General features: G+C 34.2%; 1 protein-coding gene across 11 annotated transcripts in view; it reads right to left on the bottom strand.

The window, feature by feature from the left end:
- PSPC1 (paraspeckle component 1) overlaps positions 1-23,252 on the bottom strand; it is a 61,754-nt gene that overhangs the window by 24,414 nt on the left and 14,088 nt on the right. For 4 of the 11 annotated variants that reach the window (XR_004355068.1, XR_004355067.1, XM_032678045.1 and 1 more), the window contains exons 7-8: positions 7,286-7,343; positions 3,127-3,296 (exon numbers count right to left, since the gene is read on the bottom strand). The exons of 4 other annotated variants lie outside the window; for them this stretch is intronic. Coding sequence is in view for 5 of the 7 variants with exons in the window: in XM_032678045.1 (XP_032533936.1) it covers positions 3,127-3,296; positions 7,286-7,343 (228 nt within the window). In the remaining 2 variants the exon portion in view is untranslated. Of the gene's footprint in view, positions 1-3; positions 148-3,126; positions 3,297-7,285; positions 7,344-14,886; positions 15,446-22,501; positions 22,523-23,252 lie in introns of those variants that run through there. 3 more of the 11 variants (XM_032678046.1, XM_032678048.1, XM_032678050.1) reach the window with 3 other exon arrangements.

The raw sequence follows: 23,252 nt of genomic DNA, 5'->3' as shown, positions 1-23,252 counted from the left end.
ACAAGTCCATTTGGAACATGCCAAATATGAGTTACAACAAAAACCACAAGTGATGTTGCCATGGAGTTCAGCAGATAGTCCAGCAGAATCAGGATCACACATAGAAGGAAGAAAGGAGCAATTCAATTAGTTATTATGGGAAAAGAGCTGGAAATTAAAGAGTGCTAATGTTATGCTCCAACTTTGTAAAGTAAATTAAAAATTAAAAGCAATACTTAAGATCAACTCTGGTGCTAAAAGTAACTTCATCTTTACAAGCACATCTATAGCAATATATATTCTCTATGTAATAGAGGAGACAGCAAACAGTTTTATACCTGAGCACTATTCTGGCCTTAAATACCAACTACAATGCTTCTCCGTTAAAAATATTAGACACAGAAACATTGTCAAACTGGGGGCTGGGGAGGATCAGCTTTTTTATTTCCAGATAGAGCACATTTATTCTTTTAATAGCAATATAACGTGAAGACTTCTATATCCATATATCTGTGGATACTTCAAGTCCATGCTACCTGGACTCAAGTCTTTTACACGGCACTTTAGAAATCTTTAGTTAAGACTTTTAAAACCCTATCCAAATAAAATTACATTAGTCACAAAATGCATAACTGGACTACGCTTAGTTTAAAAAAACTTCATATGTATCTAAAGCTTATTCTGAAATATCAATCTAGGATAAAAATCCAGTTAATATTCCACATTTATTTTCCTTAGCTCTGCGCCTAATATTAATAAAGGTATATATGCTTACACAAATTTATTTGCTTAGCAATTAAGACCTAAAACAGAAAACGTGCATCTGAGCACTTACAGTTCAGTATTTATCTAAGTGTTTAAAAATAGAACCCCACATAGTGAAATTTAAACTCAACATAACATAAACCACTAAAAGCACGGATACATGGTACAATCAGATCTGGAAATAACTCATCATTCACCTGCTGAGGACAGTTATGCTTTCAGAAGAAATTCCTTCTGCATAGAGATCTACATTAACTGCCCAGGTATTCAGAGTTCGACAAGGACATTCAAGACCAGCACTTTATTTGTATGCTTGAATCAGAAAAGAATTCTTCTGAAAGCCTAACTCCAGAAAAAGCAGTAGAGCTCTGTAGTTCTCAAGTCTGCTAGTTCACATATATTTTGCTAAAAAACAGCATTAAATCTATAAAGATAAAAATATATGCAACTTAGATCATGGTTGTATATATATGTTTGAATAAGAGAAACGTTACTTCAAGAGCTGCATAAAGAACTACTACTGAGCCAAAGAACCTTTAAATCTGCAGCACTGGATAAATCTGTTTAAAAATTACCTTTAACTCACGCCAGCTTGTCAGTAATGGATACGAATTTCAACAAATAACTTATCATGTACTCCTGATCATTTTTACCGTTTGACTTTTGGCCAAAAAGTTAAGTCCTCTTTCCAATAAGGAAACCTCTCTCCAGCTAATGAGAAAACTTCAGTAATTAACAACCTCCAATAAAGTACATGGGGGAAGCTACTTTAAAAATGTTATGTTCAAAGACAATTTGTGGTTCATAAGACTGCAGCGAAACAAAAAGAAGATTACTACAACTTTCCTCTTAAGACTTCAGAAAAACATTCAATTTAAAAAATTAAATTTTTATTTCTGGTCTATAAAGCATGGTCTCCATATCCCTCACTGGAAATTAACTGTTACAGTGTTTTAGTAGAGACCTCTCACAGGATCTTTAAAGTGTCTTTCCAACAGCAACAATACAATAAGGTTACGCCTTTCTGTAGGGGCCTGCCCTCCAAATTAAAAACCCTCAAAGTCCAAAATGAAGCAAAAAACAAAACCTAATTTGTCCTTCAGAAGCATGCAGAAGAAAATGGAAGTAAAGAAACATTTTTTAAAACATGCATTTTGAAGTGTCAGTACATTCCCTACATTTTCATACCTGGAATGACTTTTTGTAGAAAAACAACAGTTTAAGTTAGATACCATGATTTACGATACCGTGTTCTTTTCCATACGCCTCTTTTTCAGTGTCTGTATAATCACAAGAGAATGTTCTAGAGGTGACCAATAACACAGTGGTCTACAGTAAAAGCATCTCCAAACCAGTATTTTGTGAATAGCATCTTCCCTACTTCATGAGAAATTATACAACCGATAAAATGAGCTGGCTCCTACAACATGAAGTGAGATCCTCTACTTTTTAATTTGTAAAGACCAGACTCATCATATATTTAGTGCAAAATCAAAATCTCATTTTTCCTCTAAGGAACAAAATTTTTTGTTCAGACTTCATTATACAGATTGCTCAGTCACAGACAGATATTGTTGAGAAGGCATATATAAAAAGATGCAGCTACAAAATGCTTCCGTGTTCCAATAAAACTATAACAAAATCACTTTATATCATACCACCAGTAACCCAAATATCTATTAACAGAATAGTATTGAAAAAATATGTAAAAATCAGATTTTAAAATGATATAGTTGTTTCTCTACATAAGACATTACAGCTAGGAAAAGTAACCGTCTGGCAATGAGAACAAAGCAAAAATGGCTTTAACTGCATCCCAATGGCCTATTGCTTCTGATTAAAAATTCCAGATGTATACAAGATATTCCCTACCACCCATGGCAATTCGGCAATACTAGTTTTCCTGTATTGATATGAGAGTTATGCCCAACAGCTGTTGGCATACTGATTTTCTAAGTGGCGTAATTACTGTCACAGTTCTCATGCATTTTACAGTGTTAGAAAAGAAATAGAACACTAAAGTTGCTTAAAAAAATTAAATAGTTTACACAAAGATATCTTCACACTACATAGCTTCCAACATTTAGCTGTTCAAAACCTCTGACAAGCTAATTCACAGAATTTAGTTGTACAAAAGAAAAGAACAGCAAAAGTCTAAATTTACAGATTACCATTCCTAAGGGAATTAGGATTTTCATAGTAATGTCAAAAAAATATTGCCCTTCTGTGCTGAACATTATTTGTATGAACAAGTTTTATCAATTACTTTTAACAGATTCAAAATCTATAACTTTCTTATTCAGCGTGAAAATACCTTTGGTAACAAAAATGGGCCATGAGACATGACAGCTATTCAAAGTAATTAAATTTGTGATACATTACCACTGTTCCATTATCTGGCATCATTGGTGTTCCCATATTTGCAGCTCCTTCTGGTCCCATGGAAGGACCAGGACCCATTGCAGGGCCAGGTAAAGTTCCTCTGTTGTTCATATTCATACCCATCATTGGAGGAGGGCCTTGGTTACCAGCAGGTGCTGGGCTAAACGCATCTATGCAAAACAATCTATACTTAGAGCTGTCCTATCTTAATTTTACAAGAACAAACAAACAATTTACAATATTTAAAAAGCCAAATTTACAAGACTTCAAATACTTGAAATAAAAAAAAAATATATTCTTTGAGACTGTACATTTATCTCAATCATCTGCTTTTAAACAGATTCTCAATAATCCCTAGTATTTTGCATTACATAATTTGCCTCATGTGTTTGAAAATCCCAACCTTTATAGCTTTACAGGTGTACAGTTTCTGTGTAGGAACTGAAGCATTCATACAGCATATATATGTAGTATACACACCATGAATTAGCAAAAATCTCTGGTCATTTTACAGATATTGCCAGCTATAAGGCAACTTGGCTCTTTAGGGATCATAACACATGAAATGTACATTCGCAAGTACTCTTCTATCAATATTATGTTAATTGTATATAGTGCACAGTAAAAGCAATACCAGAGATGGTACTCAGCTTCACAATAAATTATTGGTAATACAGCATAAATAAAATCTTGCATTTAGCTGTAATTTATTATGGAAAAAATACCAGAAAACTACAGGAAGTTTTGCTAGAACTGAAAGTGGTAGAACAGTCTCCTCCAAAATTCTGATTCAAAGTAAGAGGTAGAAAAAAGCTTGCAAACATATTTTGAGGAGATCATTTAGCTATAATATTGCACTAGGACACACCACTCTGCCATTAACATACTCAACATGTAGGTAAAAAATGCCTTCATAACATTTTCTCCTGTTGTTGTAAGAAAGAAAAAAGTCTGATTATATAGCTCACATCTGCCATTATGAAACATCATCAAGACTGGTGATGATGCGTTCTCCTTCTCCACCCCCAAATAATCCATTCTTTTCAATGAAAATACCTTCGGAACCTAGCCTACACTTAAAAGTATACACCATAAGAATACGAAGAAGTCGGATATGCTGCTAGACCAATAAGCTTGTTATTTTAAAAATAAACCCTCTCACTTCTCATCACAACTGTACTTCTTCAGTAACGAATATATAAATGTACATCACTGTAAGCAGGTCATTCAGTACAGAGTACCATGACTATTTGTAGGTATGCAAAATTACATCTGTATAACCTGCCTTGATTACACATATCAAAACAGTCAGTGAAACCACGGCATCCAAGATATTGCTGCTGAAACTGAAGAGCTGGGTTTGATCATTATGTCAACTGCAAACTGTTTAGCAAAAACAATCCATGCAACACAGCAGCACCTGTAAAGTGCTAAACAAGTTTACCAGAAAAGATAAAAATCCTGTAATTTTGAAAAGCAGAACTCTTTTGAGCATAGTAACGAGAAATTCCCAGACCTCTCCCTATGACACTAACTCAAAACAAAGATACGTTCAAGCTGGATGCTTCTTACCTACCCACACATGATTAGTTCAGGAAGTGGGTAGAAGATCATGCTACAATTCAATAGAACTACCCCTAAATTGTCTTTTAGTATCATCTATTCCGTGGCTAAGTAGAGAAGGAAAAGGAGAAGTCTAAACTGCCAATATAAGAAGGAACCCTTTTTTTTCAGACGCTCTTCCTACTCTACAGGACTATCACGTTGGCAGCGATCAGTGTGGGCAGTAACGCCATTACCTAAATGCTAAATTACTTCTAATTGGCTTTTCAGGCTAATTAAACTGAGCCAGCTGGCCACACACAGGTAGCATTACTTCGCTGTCAATTGCAACAAAGTTCTTATGCTCGATATCATACAAATGCACCCACAGTGCTTCTAGGGTGACATATAGCAATTTATACTATGACACCTGTAATATTAATCCTGTTTCAGGCAGAGTCAGCTTTAACAGGAGGAAAATTACACAGTGCAATACAAGGAGAGAGTGGGGCCCTGCACACTTTCAGCAAGAGGCCACTACAGTATTTTAGCTTTAACTCAGAGGTCGCCCAAAAGACGCTAAAACCTAACGACTTGATTGCCCGTTCTTTTTGGTGGGAGACTGATGTTAGCACTTAATTTACAGGACCAGGTTTAGTAACAGATGGAAAGCCATCACCAGTGTTCATGCAACAATGCACAGACACTAAAAAAAAAGTCTTTTTCTGCAAAGTGGAGGGCTGAAAAAGTACACTATAAATGTCTGAACTGCACATACCAAAGTCTGCCACAGTTGGCAACACGCCAGTCAATAATCCTCATCAATGCAGAGATAGTTCCCAAAAAAAGTTCCTTTTTTCCTTATTGAAGTTTATAAGCTGTACTTAGCATTACAGATCCAGCTAAGTGCTATGATGAGGCATACAGATTCTCCCAGAACTTCTCACTGAAAACTACAAAAAGGAGCAGTTCCGCACAAGTCAGCCCAACACTTATTAAATCTGTCACAGAGGTACTCTGCCTTCTATTAATATAGTGCAGACGTTTCCATTAGTGAAGATACTCCAGCTCTCTACTGTCCCACATGATGAAATGTTGCAAATGGCACAGGCAAAGGTCAGTTAAAAATAAAGTTACAATTCTGACAGCAATGTTGAAAATGGATGCAAAGGTCAGTAACTAAAGATCTACTATTTAAAGGACTACTGTAAGGTTTCGGGGTCAAATTATTTTGGTTGTACTCGTGGAGTTGCTAAAATACTGGAGAAAACCCAAAATCTCTATAGTCAGCTAACCTAAAATCTAGACTACTTGCTATGGCTATTTTAAAATAGCTATTCAGTGTTACTATAACTTCTTTTGGAACTACACAATTTATTTCTAAAAGTATTAGGTTTAAAAGCTAGAAAACAAGACCATGAACATCACTGTTAAGCATTAAAACCTGGCAAGAATTGCAGTAAATACACACTTAAAATCTGGATGTAAAAAGTGTATCTTGTGGATCTGCACAACAAAGTCTCTTAGTTAAATGAAGTTTTCAAGTATGCTGCAAGGATACGCAAAAGTACAACTATAAAATAAAAAATTTAGTCACAATTTATGCTTCATTTCATTACTTATAGATAACTTCAAAATGTCTTCCTTTAGAATTATTTTTAAAGCTTTTCATCATCGCAGCTATAAATGTGTCTCAATTAATAAATGCAAGGAAATGGTGAATAATGTATTTTAAAAGCTAAACCAAGCAGATTTGTTAGTCTATTCATTAGTCTATAAACTCTCATTACTCAAAAAGGTCAAGCAACAATGTTTACTAAGTTTTATATGTAATTTCAAGTTTAAAATACAGAAAAATAGTTCCACTACTTTTCCTTAAATTACCATCTTAATTTATTTTAAATTAACACTAGGAAGTTTCTGGTAGATATATATTGACAGTTAATACAGTTTAGAAAGATCTGGTGTTTTTGAAGAAATACTCTAAGTTTCAGTCTTGTTTAAAAGCAGATATACTGGGTAAGTAAGATCTCAAACTGTTTCGGTCTGCATATATGGAGCAAGCACTAATTATCATACTTTTCTAGATTTCACAGGAACAGTTCTTAGCAGTGACAACATTTATAGTCACAAGAGCAAACAGAGAATATTTGCAAATACAAATTTGCAGTAAATTAGTAGAACACCAACCACATTATTCATTAATCTCATCAAGAACTTGCCAATTTTGACCGCTCCATCATTTCACTGCATGCAATCACAGTATAAACTTCTCTGAATAGACAGTCCCTCCAAAAGAATGCCAAATATTTTTTGAACATAAAATTCCTCTTTTGTATCAGATAATTTCCAAAGCATCATCTTTCCCTGAATTTTGTTTTTCTTAACTAGCACATCCTATTTTTTTCCCATATATGGACAACGCAATAAAATAAAGATACACCTTGGGGGGGCAGGGACAGCTGTTTGGAAGCAAAATATGTGGGATTTTTTACTTCCTAATATTGCTTACTCCTTTTTACCTGTAGTTGTCACTGATTAATAGTGCTTGAGTAACATGTACAGTCCCAAAGAAAAAAAATTACATTACAGAAGCCTTTTTCCTTCAGATCCCTACCTCCCATGTTAATTGCTCCACGAGGACCCATATCACCCATTCTCATTTCCTGTTCTCTCTGAAAGTAAACATAGTTTTCATGATCAACCTATCATTCTTAGAACTTAAAACATTCCCATTTACGCCATAAAAATAAAAACGTTAAAATTTTCAAAAGTTTCCATTGATTAAAAATAGTACAAGGAAGGAAGTTAACTATACTCTCTTGTTTTTATAATATCAAATGGATTAGGAAGTTCAATATAGCAATGCTGTACATTTTTGTGTGTTAAAGATTAAATATCACAAGTTTAATTATCATCTGCAGCAGTCTAAAGTTCCCAAACAGTTACGCGATCAACTTTAAATAATCCATCTTCACGCAGTGTTTTTCACTAATAAGAAGTATATTTACATTTTAACAGTAAATAAAGAAGTCTTATTACAGTACTGCCTAAAGGCCGTGGTTCAATAATAGTCAATCTGGCTTCATGATTCAAAAATGCTTGTGTTGACTGGAAACCAAGCTCAGATGTGTTATATTATGGTATATAAACTCCATCTGACAGATCATCTTTTTTCCAATAGTTTTGACTTAACCTGGTGGCAGAACATGTTCTGATAAATGATATTATGCTATTGATATGCTAGTTCAGATACTGACCATGCTTTTGAAACCAGCATAAAACTGTAGTATATTAGCAGAAACTATAACATGTATTTATACTAAACAGACAAGTAAAGTGATCCAGATTCAATTGATGCTCAGTCACCCAACAGCAAAAGAGTTCTGACATTGCTAACCATGAACCACGGCCTGCTGTGAAACTATACTCAAAGGACAGTACCCAGGGTGGCAAAAAATTATCACTTAAAGGAAAACAAATTACACTATCAGAGATAATTTCAAGGATTGCAGTATTACTCATTACATCAAAAGGATTAAATAGAAACAAATTCACAGACTGAAACAAAAGCTAAAGAAACTCTTCTCCTTAATTAAAAATTTTCTCCTTAATTGAAAATTTTCTCCTTAATTTTTTACAAGAATGGTAACGTATTCCGCTTGAGTGAACACACGTGTGCTAAGAATAAGCATATGCAAAACAATTTACCTCATTTTGAACATCATTCCACTTACGATTTAAGAGCGTAAGTACAGATGCACTTTGAAAACAAATCCATATACTAGGCAACTAATCAGTTTATAATCAACTTTTACATGGAAATATTAATAAAACCAAAATACATTCACAGGATTTTTACAGGTTCACAAAACTCCGCTTTGGTCAATCATATCTGGGATGCCAAACGTGAGTCTTCTATCTCCACACCCTTCAAGTGGCAGACATCATTGTTTGACAGAACAGAATCAATAATTTTGCAAAAATATCCTGTTATGGGAAATTGCCATAAGATACATGACAAAAAGCTCTCAAGTCAACAACTTTGATTCTAGTAACTCATATTAACTTAGAAAATGTACTTAACATAAGAAGATTACACACTATTTTCAAAAGAATGTGACTTAGTGTGGAGAGGAAAAATAAGGCCTGGTAACTAAGAGATAGATGCAGATATTAAGGTCCAGCTACGAAAGGCCATTGATGGAACACTAAGGAGGATCTCTTCATTTGACCCTAGAATCCATGTTAAAAATTTGTAACAGAGCATGCAGCTACTTTGACAGACCTTTCACAGTAACATCCATTGGCATTTTAAGTAAAATCAGCACCCCCACTAGGATCAATCAAACTATAAAATGATAGCAATGTCACAAAATCAGATACAACTTTGTTGATATTAGTCTGCTTGTACACCTCAGCCCTGACATCAGGAAGCAAAAAGGAAAGTGGTACATCATCCCTAATGTCAATCCCTAGCCCAAACTGACAGAAAACCACCATGGCTATCAATTTACATTCGTTAGACTGTGTGTGCACGCATACAGGCATATGTGCACACGCGACAGGACATGCCACAAACAGTTGTGAGATACTCTTTAGCTACAAGGCAAAGTATCAGATTTTGCATTAGTGCACATAACTTACTTGATTCATGTCAGGTTCAACTGCAAGTTGCTTAGTGTTTGGTCTTTTTTTAATATGACAAGTGCCATATAAGGCAGGGCCAAGCACAACACTGGCTAGCTAAGGATGTTAAGTACCGAGCTATAAAGCTGCACTAGCTTGCTCTGTAAAGCTTTAATGTACACTTTCCTCAAAAAGCACATTACCTTCCAGCAATAAACCAGTTTTTTTCTCAGTCTGAAATGTTACCAGTCTTCAGTTAACCACAAGTACAGTAAGATAGGTAGAACTTGCAATTTTTACTTTTTTTTTAGTCTAGTCTAACATTTGTAACAAAACCCATGAATTATTTGTCATTTTTGTAGCTTTAACTTTGGTGTTGAATTAGTACAGTATAAAAAGTATTTCAGCAACAGAATCAAGATCCATAAATGTGCCTTATGATCTCTGCTGCCCATTAGTTTATCAATGTGCCTGCAAGAATTATTATTATTCCTACTGTTGCATGTTCATAACTTATCATGGTTCCTTGAATTTTCAGCACAGGAAAACTCTTCTGTACTGTTAAACACAGAATTCACAAATTTTCTGTCAGAGAAAATACCCAATTTCAAATGTTAACTGATAGTATGTATCACTAATGTCATTAAACGCTCGACATACTAGCAACTTGTATTTGCAGGAGTCCAGATGATAACAAAAATTTAGTCCTATCACACACAAATCATGCCCTAGACAATTCTTTACTATGTGAGCATAAACATGTTATTGCAAGTAAGTTAGGTCAACTAGTCCATGGGTTTTGCCCAAAAGATGACAGAGAAAAGAGTACCAGCAGGCAGTTTGATAGAGTAGCTGAACCAGTACTGGCTGGTAACTACAGCCCACCTGAGAGCTTCACTTTTGGATAATCAAGCCCTTTGCAGAACTCAACAAATGAGAGTGTTACCTTCTCAGAGCTTCTTTTCCTCACTATATGACTGCCCTTTCTTCAGTTGAGTAGTAGCTGCTTCAGTCCCTTCCCAAAAGCCACCCATAACTACCCATAAGAGGGAGTTAAAACTGAGCAGCAAGAGAGCAGGGCTTACACTCTTAATAGAGAAATATGTGGCGATTAAGAACCTCTGAAGTCACCTGGTACCTGGGAAAACAACTTAAATTGGAAGAGAACAAGAAAAACGGATGATATGCAATATAGGGGGAAAAGAAAGCCATAAGACAAAGAACATGGAGGAAAGTGTACGGTAATCTTTGAGAAGGTCAGGAAAAAAAACACCAACCAACCAACCAAACAAAAAACCCCAAACAAAAAAAACACCAAAAAAATGTCCTATTGTAAAAGCACTGTTTACACAACTCAGAAGAAAGCTTTCCAAATTACTTCTGTTGCAGGATTCTTATATAATACTTCAGAACTCATTAATGCAAACAATCCTCCGATTTATCTGAGTAATTTGCTTTTAGAAAAATTGCTATGATGGCAAATACAGAATTATACTTGCTAATTGCTTTAGATACAAGCATGAAAAATTTTATTTCCTCACAATTCCAACTCATTTTAATGTCAATTGTAAAAAGCAGATCTACACAAAAATACTGAATTCAGTTTTCAAAGTATACATTTTACATTTCATATAGTATGGATTCTCCCCCTTTTACAAGTATTAGAAACCAGGTCTCTCTAGTATTTGAGGTGTATCATGCACAATGTTCTTATACCTTAAACACCACTGATACAGCAGTGTAAGTACACAGAGAACTGCCAAGATGACTCTTCTCAGTTTTTTTATATGTATTAGTTTTTTGCTAAATTCATTCTACAAAACCATGAAACCAAATGTTTTGAAAAGAAACCTAAGAATTGATACAAGAGAATGTATCAGATGCAAATCCCTTCTCACACCAAAAGTAAAAATACAAATAGTCATAAAACTGACCTTTTTTAATAGACAAAGCAATATTACTTTTTTTCCTGAGAAACAGGGTTTGCAATTGCAGCACCCCAGAGAAAATTAAAAATCTTGTCTCCAAATGATGCAACAGTCATGGTAACAAAGCTATCCAAAAATTATGGTATGAAATAAATATAGTATGGAATATTTTAGAACAGCAAAAAGCAAGATACCAATGAAATATTAAGATAACAGATCACACAGTTTACAAGTGTTTGTGGCCACGAGATACACTTCTCAATTAGTACGGGACTATTTACTCACCTTTCAGCTAAGGAATGGTGACCACAGTACTGCCAAGACACGGCATCCAAAAAATGCCTTAGCAAAAAAAGAACACTTACCCTATAAACTTGCACGCAGTAGTTTAATTAGCACTTTATCTAGGTTGAGTATTTAGAGCAAAATGTAATTCACAGTGCTGTTGATTCTCACTTGTTTTCATTAACACGGAAACCAAATTTGAGTCTCTATCAGACTTTATATCTGTCAAAACAGGTATGACAGGTATGACATTTCTGTACCTCTTACCAGAATTCCTTACTCCCTTCTAGTGTGGTTTATTTTATTAAGTTTTTTCTAGAAAAGAAAAATTATTTCTAAAGACCTCTTCAGGAGGCATAATGCCCATAAACCTTACACAAATTGTAATTTACTGAAAGATACCTATATTTTAATGACATAAATCATAAAAGTTATTAAAATTGCTAGTTGGCAATCAAAACTAGAATTTGGGAGACAGTTTTGATTGTGCATTATTTGTCTTTTCCTCAGAATGTTTATTTCACTCCAATGACTAGTTCACTGGAAGCTAAACTGCCAGCAAGAAGTTAAAATAATAAAAACCTTCTCCTCTTCCATCCACCCTTCTTGTCACCTTTCCCTCTTTAATTTGTCCTTCAATTAAGATTCATATGTAAGATCCAAAAGTTACAATATCCCCAAACAGTTCAGTTTATTCCATCACATACAGTAACAGTAATTTTAAATTAAAAACACTGATCTTTCAAAATCCAAGATTTCTGTGTAATCCTGAGCACTGCAGTCTACGTGCAGAGCTGATCCCTCCTCTGAGCTGGGCATCATACTAGATGATTCCAGAGATGTCTTCCAGCCTTAAGTACTCAAAAACTCTATGAACTGAATGATAGATCCCACCCAGGAGTTTGGAAAAACATAAGCTCTCTTACCTCGCAGAAAACAGCACAAATATATTAAACTAGATAACAACTAAAGTAAATGTAGCTGTAAAACATATAGCATACAGTAAACTATTTTTAAATAGGAAGCCTAATGAAAAGAATCTTCACTAGGTTTAACAGCTGTCAACTATTCAATCAGGACTCAACCTCCAAGAAAAACATCCTAAGAGGGCTAAGGAGATAAAGGAAATTTACTCCTTAGTGACTCAAGTCATCAAAAGAACTGATGGAGATGACTCACTAAGTTACAACATAAGCATAAAAAAATCTATCACATTGATAAAACCACAAATACACACTGAATGACATACACACAGATACATATATTCCAGTAAATGCTACAAATTGGAAAGAGATCCCTAATGGTAGTAACAATTATAATTAGAGCTGTTGACAATAAGAAAAAAAAATCTGATTTTCCCTTACAGAAAAAAAAATTAGTCCAGTGCATTAATTATTTCCATTATTTCAATAAGATTGCAAAGGAAACATCAATTTTATTAAGACAGGGAAATTTCTCTTAAAACTAATTAACAGCAAAAGTATAGGAATGTATTTGAGAAAAACGTCCATGCATTACATCTTCACTTTCTGCTTTTAGTTCTGAGTACAAAAAGTCTTCTACTTCTGTGAGGTCTCATTTTCCTCCTGCATCAGTTGCTGAGGATAGTCCTCAGCATCTAAATCCCACAGAAAAAAAACCTCCTAACCAAACAAATGTCATTAAACTACTCAAAATATTGACTATTCTAAGCTGAAGTTATTCTTTAAAAATACAAAAAAAATATTATACCTTGAACCATGTTTTAAAATCACAGGTGTATTTTAATAAAAACTAATACTAAATTCATATTAACAGGCAAGACAGCCACCACAACATATTAAAAACATCAGTCAATATACCTTGTAACATATATTAGTGTATTTTACACAGATTAATAAAGAATTGGGTAGGAGAGTACTCCATTATATAACCTCATGAACTACTGAAAAGCCTCTCAGCATATCACCAGACACTAACACTGTAAAAGACAGAAATGGATTGCAGTTTTGTGTGTGATAGAGAGCACGCACACACTCAACACTCCTATTTTACAGATTAGAAGAAACAGTTTTCAAAAAGTTACGTTTTCTCTCACATTCACCTTAAGACCAGCCATTTCTGATCTTTAGAAAATGGAAGACGGTTCAGGATCTTTATTTAGGTAAAGCTATCTTCTACTTGCCAAAACACACAACTTGCTGGGGTTTTTTTTTTTGACAGTATGGTGCTGAACAACTGTGAACCTCCCAGTAAGTTTTGGTTTTGCCATTCTCCTACAGTTGGATGTAAAATGCAATCTGAAGTAAAGCTGACTTCCTTTCAATACATTAATCCTCACGTGATGTTTCAGTCAGGTCTACACTGACAGTTTTGGAAAAGGAAGCAGTTTAACTGCAGTAATACTACTCACATTACAAAGACTTTTAGGGGATACCTCACTAATCAGCAACATTTAACAATCTCCTGAAAGAAAATACTATTTAATACACAACAGCCAGCCACTAGGCTAACATTTTAAAGCAGTAAGCCCACCTAGAGGCCCCTCAAATTTGTAAGCATCAAGGTAACTGACGGATTCCAGAAACTGAAACACATTTTTCTGAACAGTATAATGTAAATCTCATTGCACAAGTTGGCACTCATCTATAGCAGTTGCCAAGTCCTATTAACACAATCTGATTATATGTGTTGAAAAAGTTAAAGAATGAACAATCATTACATTACTATTACTCTCAAAATATGTTACTGCAAGAAATATTTTTTCTTAAGATTAGTTTCAATGTGATTTGTAAAATTCTTAAGTTTTCCTCAAAATCTAAACTGAAGGGCAGCCAAGCCTCTCTTTGTAAGAGATGCTAATCATCCAGACCCCTAATCATCCTTGTGGACCCTTTCCAGTAGCAACTTGTCTTTCTTGAACTGCGGAGACCAGAATTGAGCACAACACTCCAGATGTGGCCTCACTAGGGCCAAGTACAACTCAAAAGTTTCAGTCAACTGCAAGTGGCTAATACCTTAGAGTGAAATCCATCTGCAGTAAAAAGTCACTTCCATTAAACTGTTCAAAAACTGTGAGGTTTGTTTGTTGTTTTTTTCTAAGTTTTAGGGTAGAAAGTAAACCAGATTAGGAAAACAGTCCAAAATACCTGCAACTCTCAAACTGTTAAACTTGAGAATTGCAATCTTGTACAGTAAATAGACAAAAGCCATTAACTAGAATAAAAGCACAAATAACTGTATTTTCACTCAAAAGCTTTTTTAAAGCTTTTTATAGACTTTTTATAGACTTTATAGACTTTTAAAGACTTTTTATAACATAAGCTGCAGCAGCTTTGTTTTTACAGAACTCATACTTTCAGAATGCTGTATTACAGGTCAAAAATTCAAATTACAATCTAACTTGTTAACAAAAAAGAAAATAGTCTAAAATAAGTCAAGATTTACCACAGAACCTAGTTTGCTGATTATAGAACTTGGTCCCATATTGAAATTTGTGTCTTTCCTGCTTCATTATTTTGTCTTGCAGTTACTTGCTCCTTCTCTGAACTTTAATACTGCATTTAAACCACTGCATTAACATATCATTATTTCCGAGCTTCTCTCCTACCTCTCCCACTTCCATTTGCTGTAATACAGTAAAATACTGTATATACAGTGTCTACAAAATAAAACTGACTAAAAAAGTATCTCACTTTCTCATAACCTGTGGAAAATGTTATCCACCACACAAAAAGATTAACTGTATACAGAAGGCAGAATCAGGCCCCAAACAAACTGCATATATTCAGAAACTAGGAAAAAAATCCAAGTATTTTAATTCCATGCCTCTATTTAATCACCTTTGCATCATTTACATCCAGGTAAAGGAAAATCCTACCATGTCCCCTCACTGCTTATGAAGCACTCTCAGGGGATGTAACTGCGAAGAAGGATGCTTTTTCCAAATACCTTTGCTGTTGATTATTTGAGAGAAAAACAGAAACAGATATTCTGTCAAATTTTCCGCTTGATATAACAGTTAACGCTCACAAGAAAGGTCAAAATCTTCTTGTCAAATATTTTAAGGCAAAATTCAGAAATAATTTTTCACAAGACAAAGGTGCTTAGAAGGTAACCACTTTTAACAGATCTGGAAATCCTTTGAAAAATAAGAGAGAAGAATAAGAATATATTAATTCTCTTAATAGCAACTTTCTCATTACAACATTCTGTCAATTAATCTGGTTCTGCCGGAGTTAAGAGCCACCTTAGATCCATGGAACCAACATATGAAAACGATTTCTCCCATTTCTATTAGCTTCATTTTTTCAATGACAGTAAAGAAATTAAAAACATAAATTAAATGCAGATCAAGAACTGAACATAACACAAGTATTTTTTCAAAGGCACTTTACTGTTTACTTACCCACAAAACTACTCTCTGGAAGAAATATCCATCATATCACCAAGTTCACAACTGAGACATGTAATACAATTACACTACATTCACAATATATTCACAACTTCAGAGGCATATTACAGAATTTTATGCTGCATCTTAGAATTACTCTGGTTTTATTTGAGCTAAAGAAATGTCATGAGAACAGGTAAGTATCAAAACAGACTTCCATGGGAGCATTTCTTACTTTCACAGAATAGACTACAAATGATTTAAGATGCACTCCATAATTTACCCTGGTGGGTGTGGATTTGAAGGGCTGCTTAACTGATAACAAAGACTGGGCTAACTGTACCATCATGCACAAATGCACTAAAATACTTAAATGAAAATCAGGTGCCATAAAAGAATGCTGCATTTTAGATTTCCCAAATGTTACATTTTCCTTGCACAAAAACCAAATCCATACAAATATTAAAAAAGAGTGAACGCTGGATTAGTTCAAAACAACCACCTTCCCCAAATGATTCAAAGATGAGATGTAGTGAAAGTCCTCAATGTTTACTTAGAAGAAAAATTAATCACCTAAGAATATCCTTTATCATGAAGTATTTATGTAAAAATCTTACCTACTTTTTAATTGAAGTGTCAACGATAACACTGCAAAATCAACTTAAAACACTTTAAAAGCAGCACTACTTATAGTCACAGTGCACTAAATCTGACTCTTTGCCAGACTTTTGTAGTAACAATTTTTCCTCATCAAGCAGATACTAGATATGCTGACTAAATTATAACAAAAAAACCGGTCCACTTGTAGTTGCTATCCTGTAACTCATCTGAGTTCCCAAGTAAAAGAACATGCAAGTATTTGCCAAAAGGAAGCTGAAAGACGAGTTTTTCAATGCTACAAAGAGGTCCTGTAGGAGAAACTTCTAACAAGCAACCACTCTCTTTTATATATGTTACATATGTTGCTTACAACCAGAATAGTTCAGTTTAAGATTTTTCCAATAAACTTTTGGCCTGTCCACAAATACAGCACATAAAACATAGAAAAACATGAACAGAGAAGCATAAATGAAACTTTCTGGCATGAAACCAGGCTCCATAATTTTCCAGCTAGTAGTTTTTACAACCTGTAGGCCAGTTACTGTAAAACTGGAGCAACATGAGGTAGACTTGAACAAAGATAGATCTTCATTCATTTATTCATTTGAATAAATGAAGATCTGACTGAGGAAAACAACACACTGTAACAGGTAATTCTAGTCTTTGCAAAGTTTAAGAAACTGGTCATCTAAACAAATCCAAAAAGATTAAGAAACATTACTTTCTAGTTAAATACCCTAACCCAAGTCCACACACAGTAACTCTTCAGCTATAGTGTCTGCTTTCATCAAAAGATGTCCAACAAAGACTAGTATTTTATTTATGCAGTATAGACCCAAAGGTCAGAATCATGTTAGGAACACAATGGGGATCACAATCATTAGGGATAAACATCTGGATCTTACCTAAACATAAAAGTTCCCCTATAGTTAAACAAATGTTTAATAATTCAGAAAGAGTGGGGGAAATGAATGAGAAGACTCGATAAGTAAATAATACTTAGAAAGTTATAAAAACCAGCACCATGTACAGAAGAGAAACAAAGCCTGAAGAACCTAATTCCATGTCTCTTTTGGATCTTTTCTGTTAATATGTTTAGAAGAGACAACTACAAGCTATCGAGCCAAAAAAAAGACACACAAAACTGCACTCAGGAACTCTACTAAAAGCAGTGTGCTTTGTGCCACGCATAAAACAAAACTAATACAAACACTTCTTCATCCTACACAATTCTAGGCCTAAATTAGTGAGCCAGTAGCCATTGTAGGAAATTGTAATGGTGACAAATTTTTTTAGTAGGGCCTGTTGTGACAGGACAAGGGGTAATGGCTTTAAACTAAAAGTGAGTATATTCAGACTAGATGTAAGGAAGAAATTTTTTTACAATGAGGGTGATGAAACACTGGAACAGGTTGCCCAGACAGATAGTGGATGCTCCATCCCTGGAAACATTAAAGATCAGGTTGGACGCGGCTCTGAGCAACCTGATGCAGTTGAAGATGTCGCTCCTCATTGCGAGTGGGTCGGACTAGATGGCCTTTAAAGGTCTCTTCCAAACCTATGTTTCTAAGATAACGTTCAGGAAAACTCATCTTTAAATGGCAAACTTTAAATATATTTAATTGACTCTTTAAGTGTTAGCTTCTATAGAACTCCCCATCTGAACAGTTACAAAACAGCTCTACCAAAATTGATCTTTTTACCAAAAAACACTACATATTAAAAATGCTAATAAATCTAACACCTAATCTCTGGAAAATTAAAGTGTACTTGATGGAAGACAGAAGTATCAGATTTTAAATCCATTTTCTTCATGGAAGACATATGAAAAGCACTAGTTCTGGTAATGAGATAATCTTACTCTCACAAAAAGGCCTGTGAAATATTCAGGAGAAAAATTATAAATATTTTAATTAAAAAAACCTTTAGCCTGGTATCAATAGACAAGCAACTGCACTAAGATAAGCTAATTTCTATGTCTCAGTTTACTGCATCATCATTATTAAAATTTTCTGCTCTATGAGAGCTACTGAAGCAAAACGTGAGAGGTGAAGCAAAAGGTCACACTAAAAAAAAAAAAAAAAACCTCAGAAGGCACCATCTGTAAGAGACAAACCAGATCTATAAACAAGCTTTCCTCACACTACACAACAGACCCTTTAACAGGTCTCCTCACACCAAAAAATACTATTTCACTTATTGCTTCTTGGGTGTTTTCCTCTCTTTAAACATAGACCCTTTGAATAAAGACAGACTTTTCTAACTGGAGGAACTTATTTTGGCTGCAAGTCTCAATGCCACCAAGTAAGATCTCAGGATTCAGACAGGTGGGTGAGTCCAAAATAGGTACCAAGTAGACAACTGAAACTGAAAGTTAGTTTCTTCTTAGTCTGGGTAAATACGTGTACAAACTCCAAGTCAAACTTAACTGCAGTAGCTGAGGAAGAAAAAATGAAAATTATTAAGGTAAACATTAATTTTAGCTTCTTCAAAATATCTACGGCATTTATCAAACAAATTACAAAAGCCTCATTCTTACTTGTCAGAATATAAAAAACTGAAGAACTCCATATTGAGGAACTTAAGTTGGATAAGCAGATTTTTTTTTAAATTGCGAGCAGTAATAATTTTTGGAAATAATATTAAAATAAAGAATATAGACTTAGTAAATCTGCTCTTTAATAGATTTTATCATTTTATGATAAAATTGTTATGAAACAGGAAAAGCCAAGTATGCAAACAGAGTATTTTACAAACAAGCATACCAGATGCATTTGAGGTCCTTCTATTAATAATTGAACAAAAATGGCATCTGCTAAAGCTGAGGCCTCATTAAACATCAAGACTGACAAAGACAGATGACATCTTGCCATTACATATGAAATATCTGAAACATCTGAAAGGCGTTTAGTTTCTTGATCATCAGTCTTACTCAGGGAAAATAACATTATAAACAAAACCAGATAATCTAGAGAACATGGAAGAAAAATTCCTTATCAATTACTATAGAAGAGAACAAATCTGGAAATGCTTAAAAGCATACTGCAACACCTAATTTCATGCTAGAGGTTTATGCACATTGGATAGCACATGAAGGTACAAAAATTACTTATGAATAGTCACTTGTTCTGTTTGCAAGTTCACATGAAGTACATAGTAGTATTTTCTAAAGCACTTTGTGCAAACATTAGAAAATGACTGCAACAGAGTAAAAGATTAGTCTCCTAAATACAGCACAAAAAAAATTTATCACATCACCTAAATACTCACAGTTCACACATACAGAAATACAAAATTATAAATTAAACATTGTAACAATTATTTGCTCCATTACTGAAAAAATTACTTCAAGCAGCATCCTTGAGACACAGAAACTTAAATCTAGAAAGTCAATTATGAACCATCCTAAAATGGTCATAGAATACTTACAACCCAAAGATATCTTATTCCAGAAATAGCTTCAGTTTATGTATATAAGCACATAATATGCCACAAAAAGATGGTTGAAGTTCTGCATTGTTTTCATGCAATGTCTTTGCATACTAAAAGCAGATGATAGTTAAAATAATTTTTCCTACCTGACAATGTAATTAAAGGCTGAAAATAAGGTATGTAGTTTCTGAAAATAATACGAATTGAATATTTTAAGGTCTGTTAAGAAAGTATTATTCTTGCCTAAAGTAACAAATTTAGTATCCAGAATACAAAGGAATAGAAGAAACACATGATTTAAGAATCACTCCACTGGTGTATATCACTGTACTCCTGCAAAAATAAAAATAATTTAATGCTACTGCCAAAACTAGAACCACCCACAAAACCACAAACTGCATATTTATAAACTGCTTGCTCAAAGGCCTATAGCATGTTGCTTTAGGCACAGGAAGAAACTTGATCACTGAAGTAAAACCACTGCCAAGAAAAGCAGGAATGTTTTGTCAGGTTGGCGTTTTTCAGTTCTATGTTTAACGATCTGCCTTTCTCCAAACTCCTTTTACCTTAAAAGGCTTTTAAAGTGTCGAACATGAGCTACTGCTTCCACAAGTATGTATGCTGGACTGCAGTAAGGAGGTAATTCATCTCTCCCAACCATGTCTCTCTCTATAAAAAAGAGCTTTTATAAAGCATCAAGAAACAAAGACTTTATACAACCTCTCAAAACTTCACCAGCATCAGCCTCACTAAGTATACTAAGCTGTCAAGATAAAATAACCAACATTATCAAAAAACAGATCAAATTTTAAAAGATCCTTGGAAATTTTTTATTAATTTCACTGGGCATCTGCCTTAATCTAGAGTAAGGTAGGAAATGATTCTGTGAACAATTCAAACTGCTTACGCTACTAGAGTTTTGGAGCAAAATAGTATCAGAAGATGGGATAAAAATACAGTTCCATTCACTTGAGAGGCACAAAGTGCAAAAAACTACTCCTGAATTACAGAAGTCCAAGGAAAGCTGACAGTCTTGTTTCAAACATGTCTAATGCTTAACATGCAAGTTAACGTAGAGGTGAGGGATAAGACGCCTCAGTAGGCTCCAAACAGTAAGAAATGGAAAGCTACATTTATAAATGCTCCAAAGAAGGACAAAACTCTTAGAAGAAAAACTAAATATGGTGGGAATATGAAGCTATGAACTTCACTCTTGTTTTGCAATGTGCTTTTTTACTCCCTTGCTCTCATCTGTCTTACAGCTTTTGATACAAGTCCACTACAATCTCCACTGCTTTCGTGGCTGCCACTTTATGCCGATACTTACACAACACACTTGAGCAGCAGCGCTCCTGCAAGAAAAACTGAAGAAAAGCAAAACATCTACAATAATTCCTGAAAAGACTATGAGATTAAAAAGAAAAGTATTTAATATACCAAGTCTTACATGAAAGAACACGAAGCATTCAGAAGTTTAAACTCATTTCACAGGAATCAGTTCCTTACATATGCAAGTTACACTTGGAAAAAGAGGAGTTTCCACAGAGGGAAGAGGGCAAGGACATCCAAAAATCTCAACTCCCTCTTTAAACTATCAGTAAGAAGAGCTGTAAGTTTTTATTGCAACTATTGTTTCATCAATAACCACCTATTGCACACTGTTACTACAGAATTAAATCTGTACACCACAAAACTAAGACTACAACTCCTACATATTTTGGTCTCTCTCGCAGGTACATGAAAACTATTTTAATATACTAAATCCAAATCACTCTAAGCTGGTGACATGAATAAAAGTATTACCTGCAACTGGAATTATTTAGTAAAAAGGCTTCGACTGAGATTTAACAGTGTAAATCTAAGCAAGTGATTCACAACTGGATAGTAACCACTGCATGTCTGAACAATTAATGTATTAACCAGCACTCAGAAGTACATTTTTTTTAAAAGTACTTGTGCTGTTGAAAAATACAATACTGCTTTCAATCACCATCAGCAAGATCCTCTTTCAGACAGAGGAATGTACACAAAATAAAAATTACCAAAATACTACAGGAAAACAAATTTCCCAATTAAGGTACTGTGAAATTATAACGCACATATATTGCGATATAACAACAGATTTTAACTAACCGACTTTTAGAAAGCAAGGGAAAATCTCTAAGCAATATGGAAGTGTTTATCAATAACTTATCTAGTGGAGATCACAGAACCAGATTAGTGAATTCTTTAGGCATCACTAGGTTGCCCATTAGACTAACAATCAATACAATCAAATTTCTAATGTACATCACCAGAAACAAGAATGCTTCAGGAAAAGAAATCCCCCCACAAAAAATATTTTTATCATCTGTAACTAAACAAAGTAACTGGACACTGCATTAAGCTTGATTACAAGATGCTTTTCAAAAGTAGTTATACTTAAAAGAATCAAAGTTTAATGACTTAGGGAAAAGATGAGATAGAAAGTTTCAACAGGAAAGCGTAACACTGCAGCCCTATATGAGAGATTCCAGTTCTGGTTGTCACACTTACCATTTATCTTCCTCTTTTAGACTGAACAGTAAAAAGGGATAGGATATAAGCGAAGAAAGCTTACTTTTCAAAGCTTTTAAGAAACAAAAACAAGGATTAGAAACAATTATTATTGTCCTTCTAAATGCTTGGCAAGAGACTTTAATATGTTATAAGGATTATGCCAAAAGAGTTTATCAAGACCTGATATGGTAAAAAACTATCCACCAGTATAAAAAAATGCAATTCTTACCAACAGTCAACTTTTAAACTCTTAAAATAGAAAATAACTTTTTCAGTATCTGTACAATGGTAATCTGAGATTAGAAGTACCAGATGGAATCGGTTCCCAGTAAACAAGTATTAGTAAGAACAAATAAAAACAAATCACTGTATAAGAAATTCTAAGTTGAAAACAGATTTGATGTATCATTTTGCAATCTCCAGACATAGTTTACAATTTTTGTCTGCTGCAAAATGCAAAGGTTTTTTCAATTCCCATTCACACTACTTCAGTACAGTTATCTAAAAAAATGTTGTAACAAAGACCTATAAAATGACAGGTGAGCTTAGTCACAGAGCTGCCCTGATTAGAAACTGCTGCTAAAGAAAGTAAGTAAACACATAACTTTCAATTTTGTTTCATTCTTCCTTTTTTTAAGTTTCAAAGAACATCAGAAGTAAAACACACATCAGAACATGACCAGAATACTAAAGACTAGTCTAGATAAAACATTTTTGTCATATATTATTGTATATGCCACTTCATATGACATTTAAAAATACACCTGTACTACATATTCCTTCACATTTAACTTTCGGCA

The sequence above is a fragment of the Chiroxiphia lanceolata genome, chromosome 2 (assembly GCF_009829145.1).
Source record: "Chiroxiphia lanceolata isolate bChiLan1 chromosome 2, bChiLan1.pri, whole genome shotgun sequence".
Taxonomy (NCBI): domain Eukaryota; kingdom Metazoa; phylum Chordata; class Aves; order Passeriformes; family Pipridae; genus Chiroxiphia; species Chiroxiphia lanceolata.
Note: the sequence above shows the minus strand (reverse complement) of the source record. Positions and strands in the feature narration are given on the sequence as shown.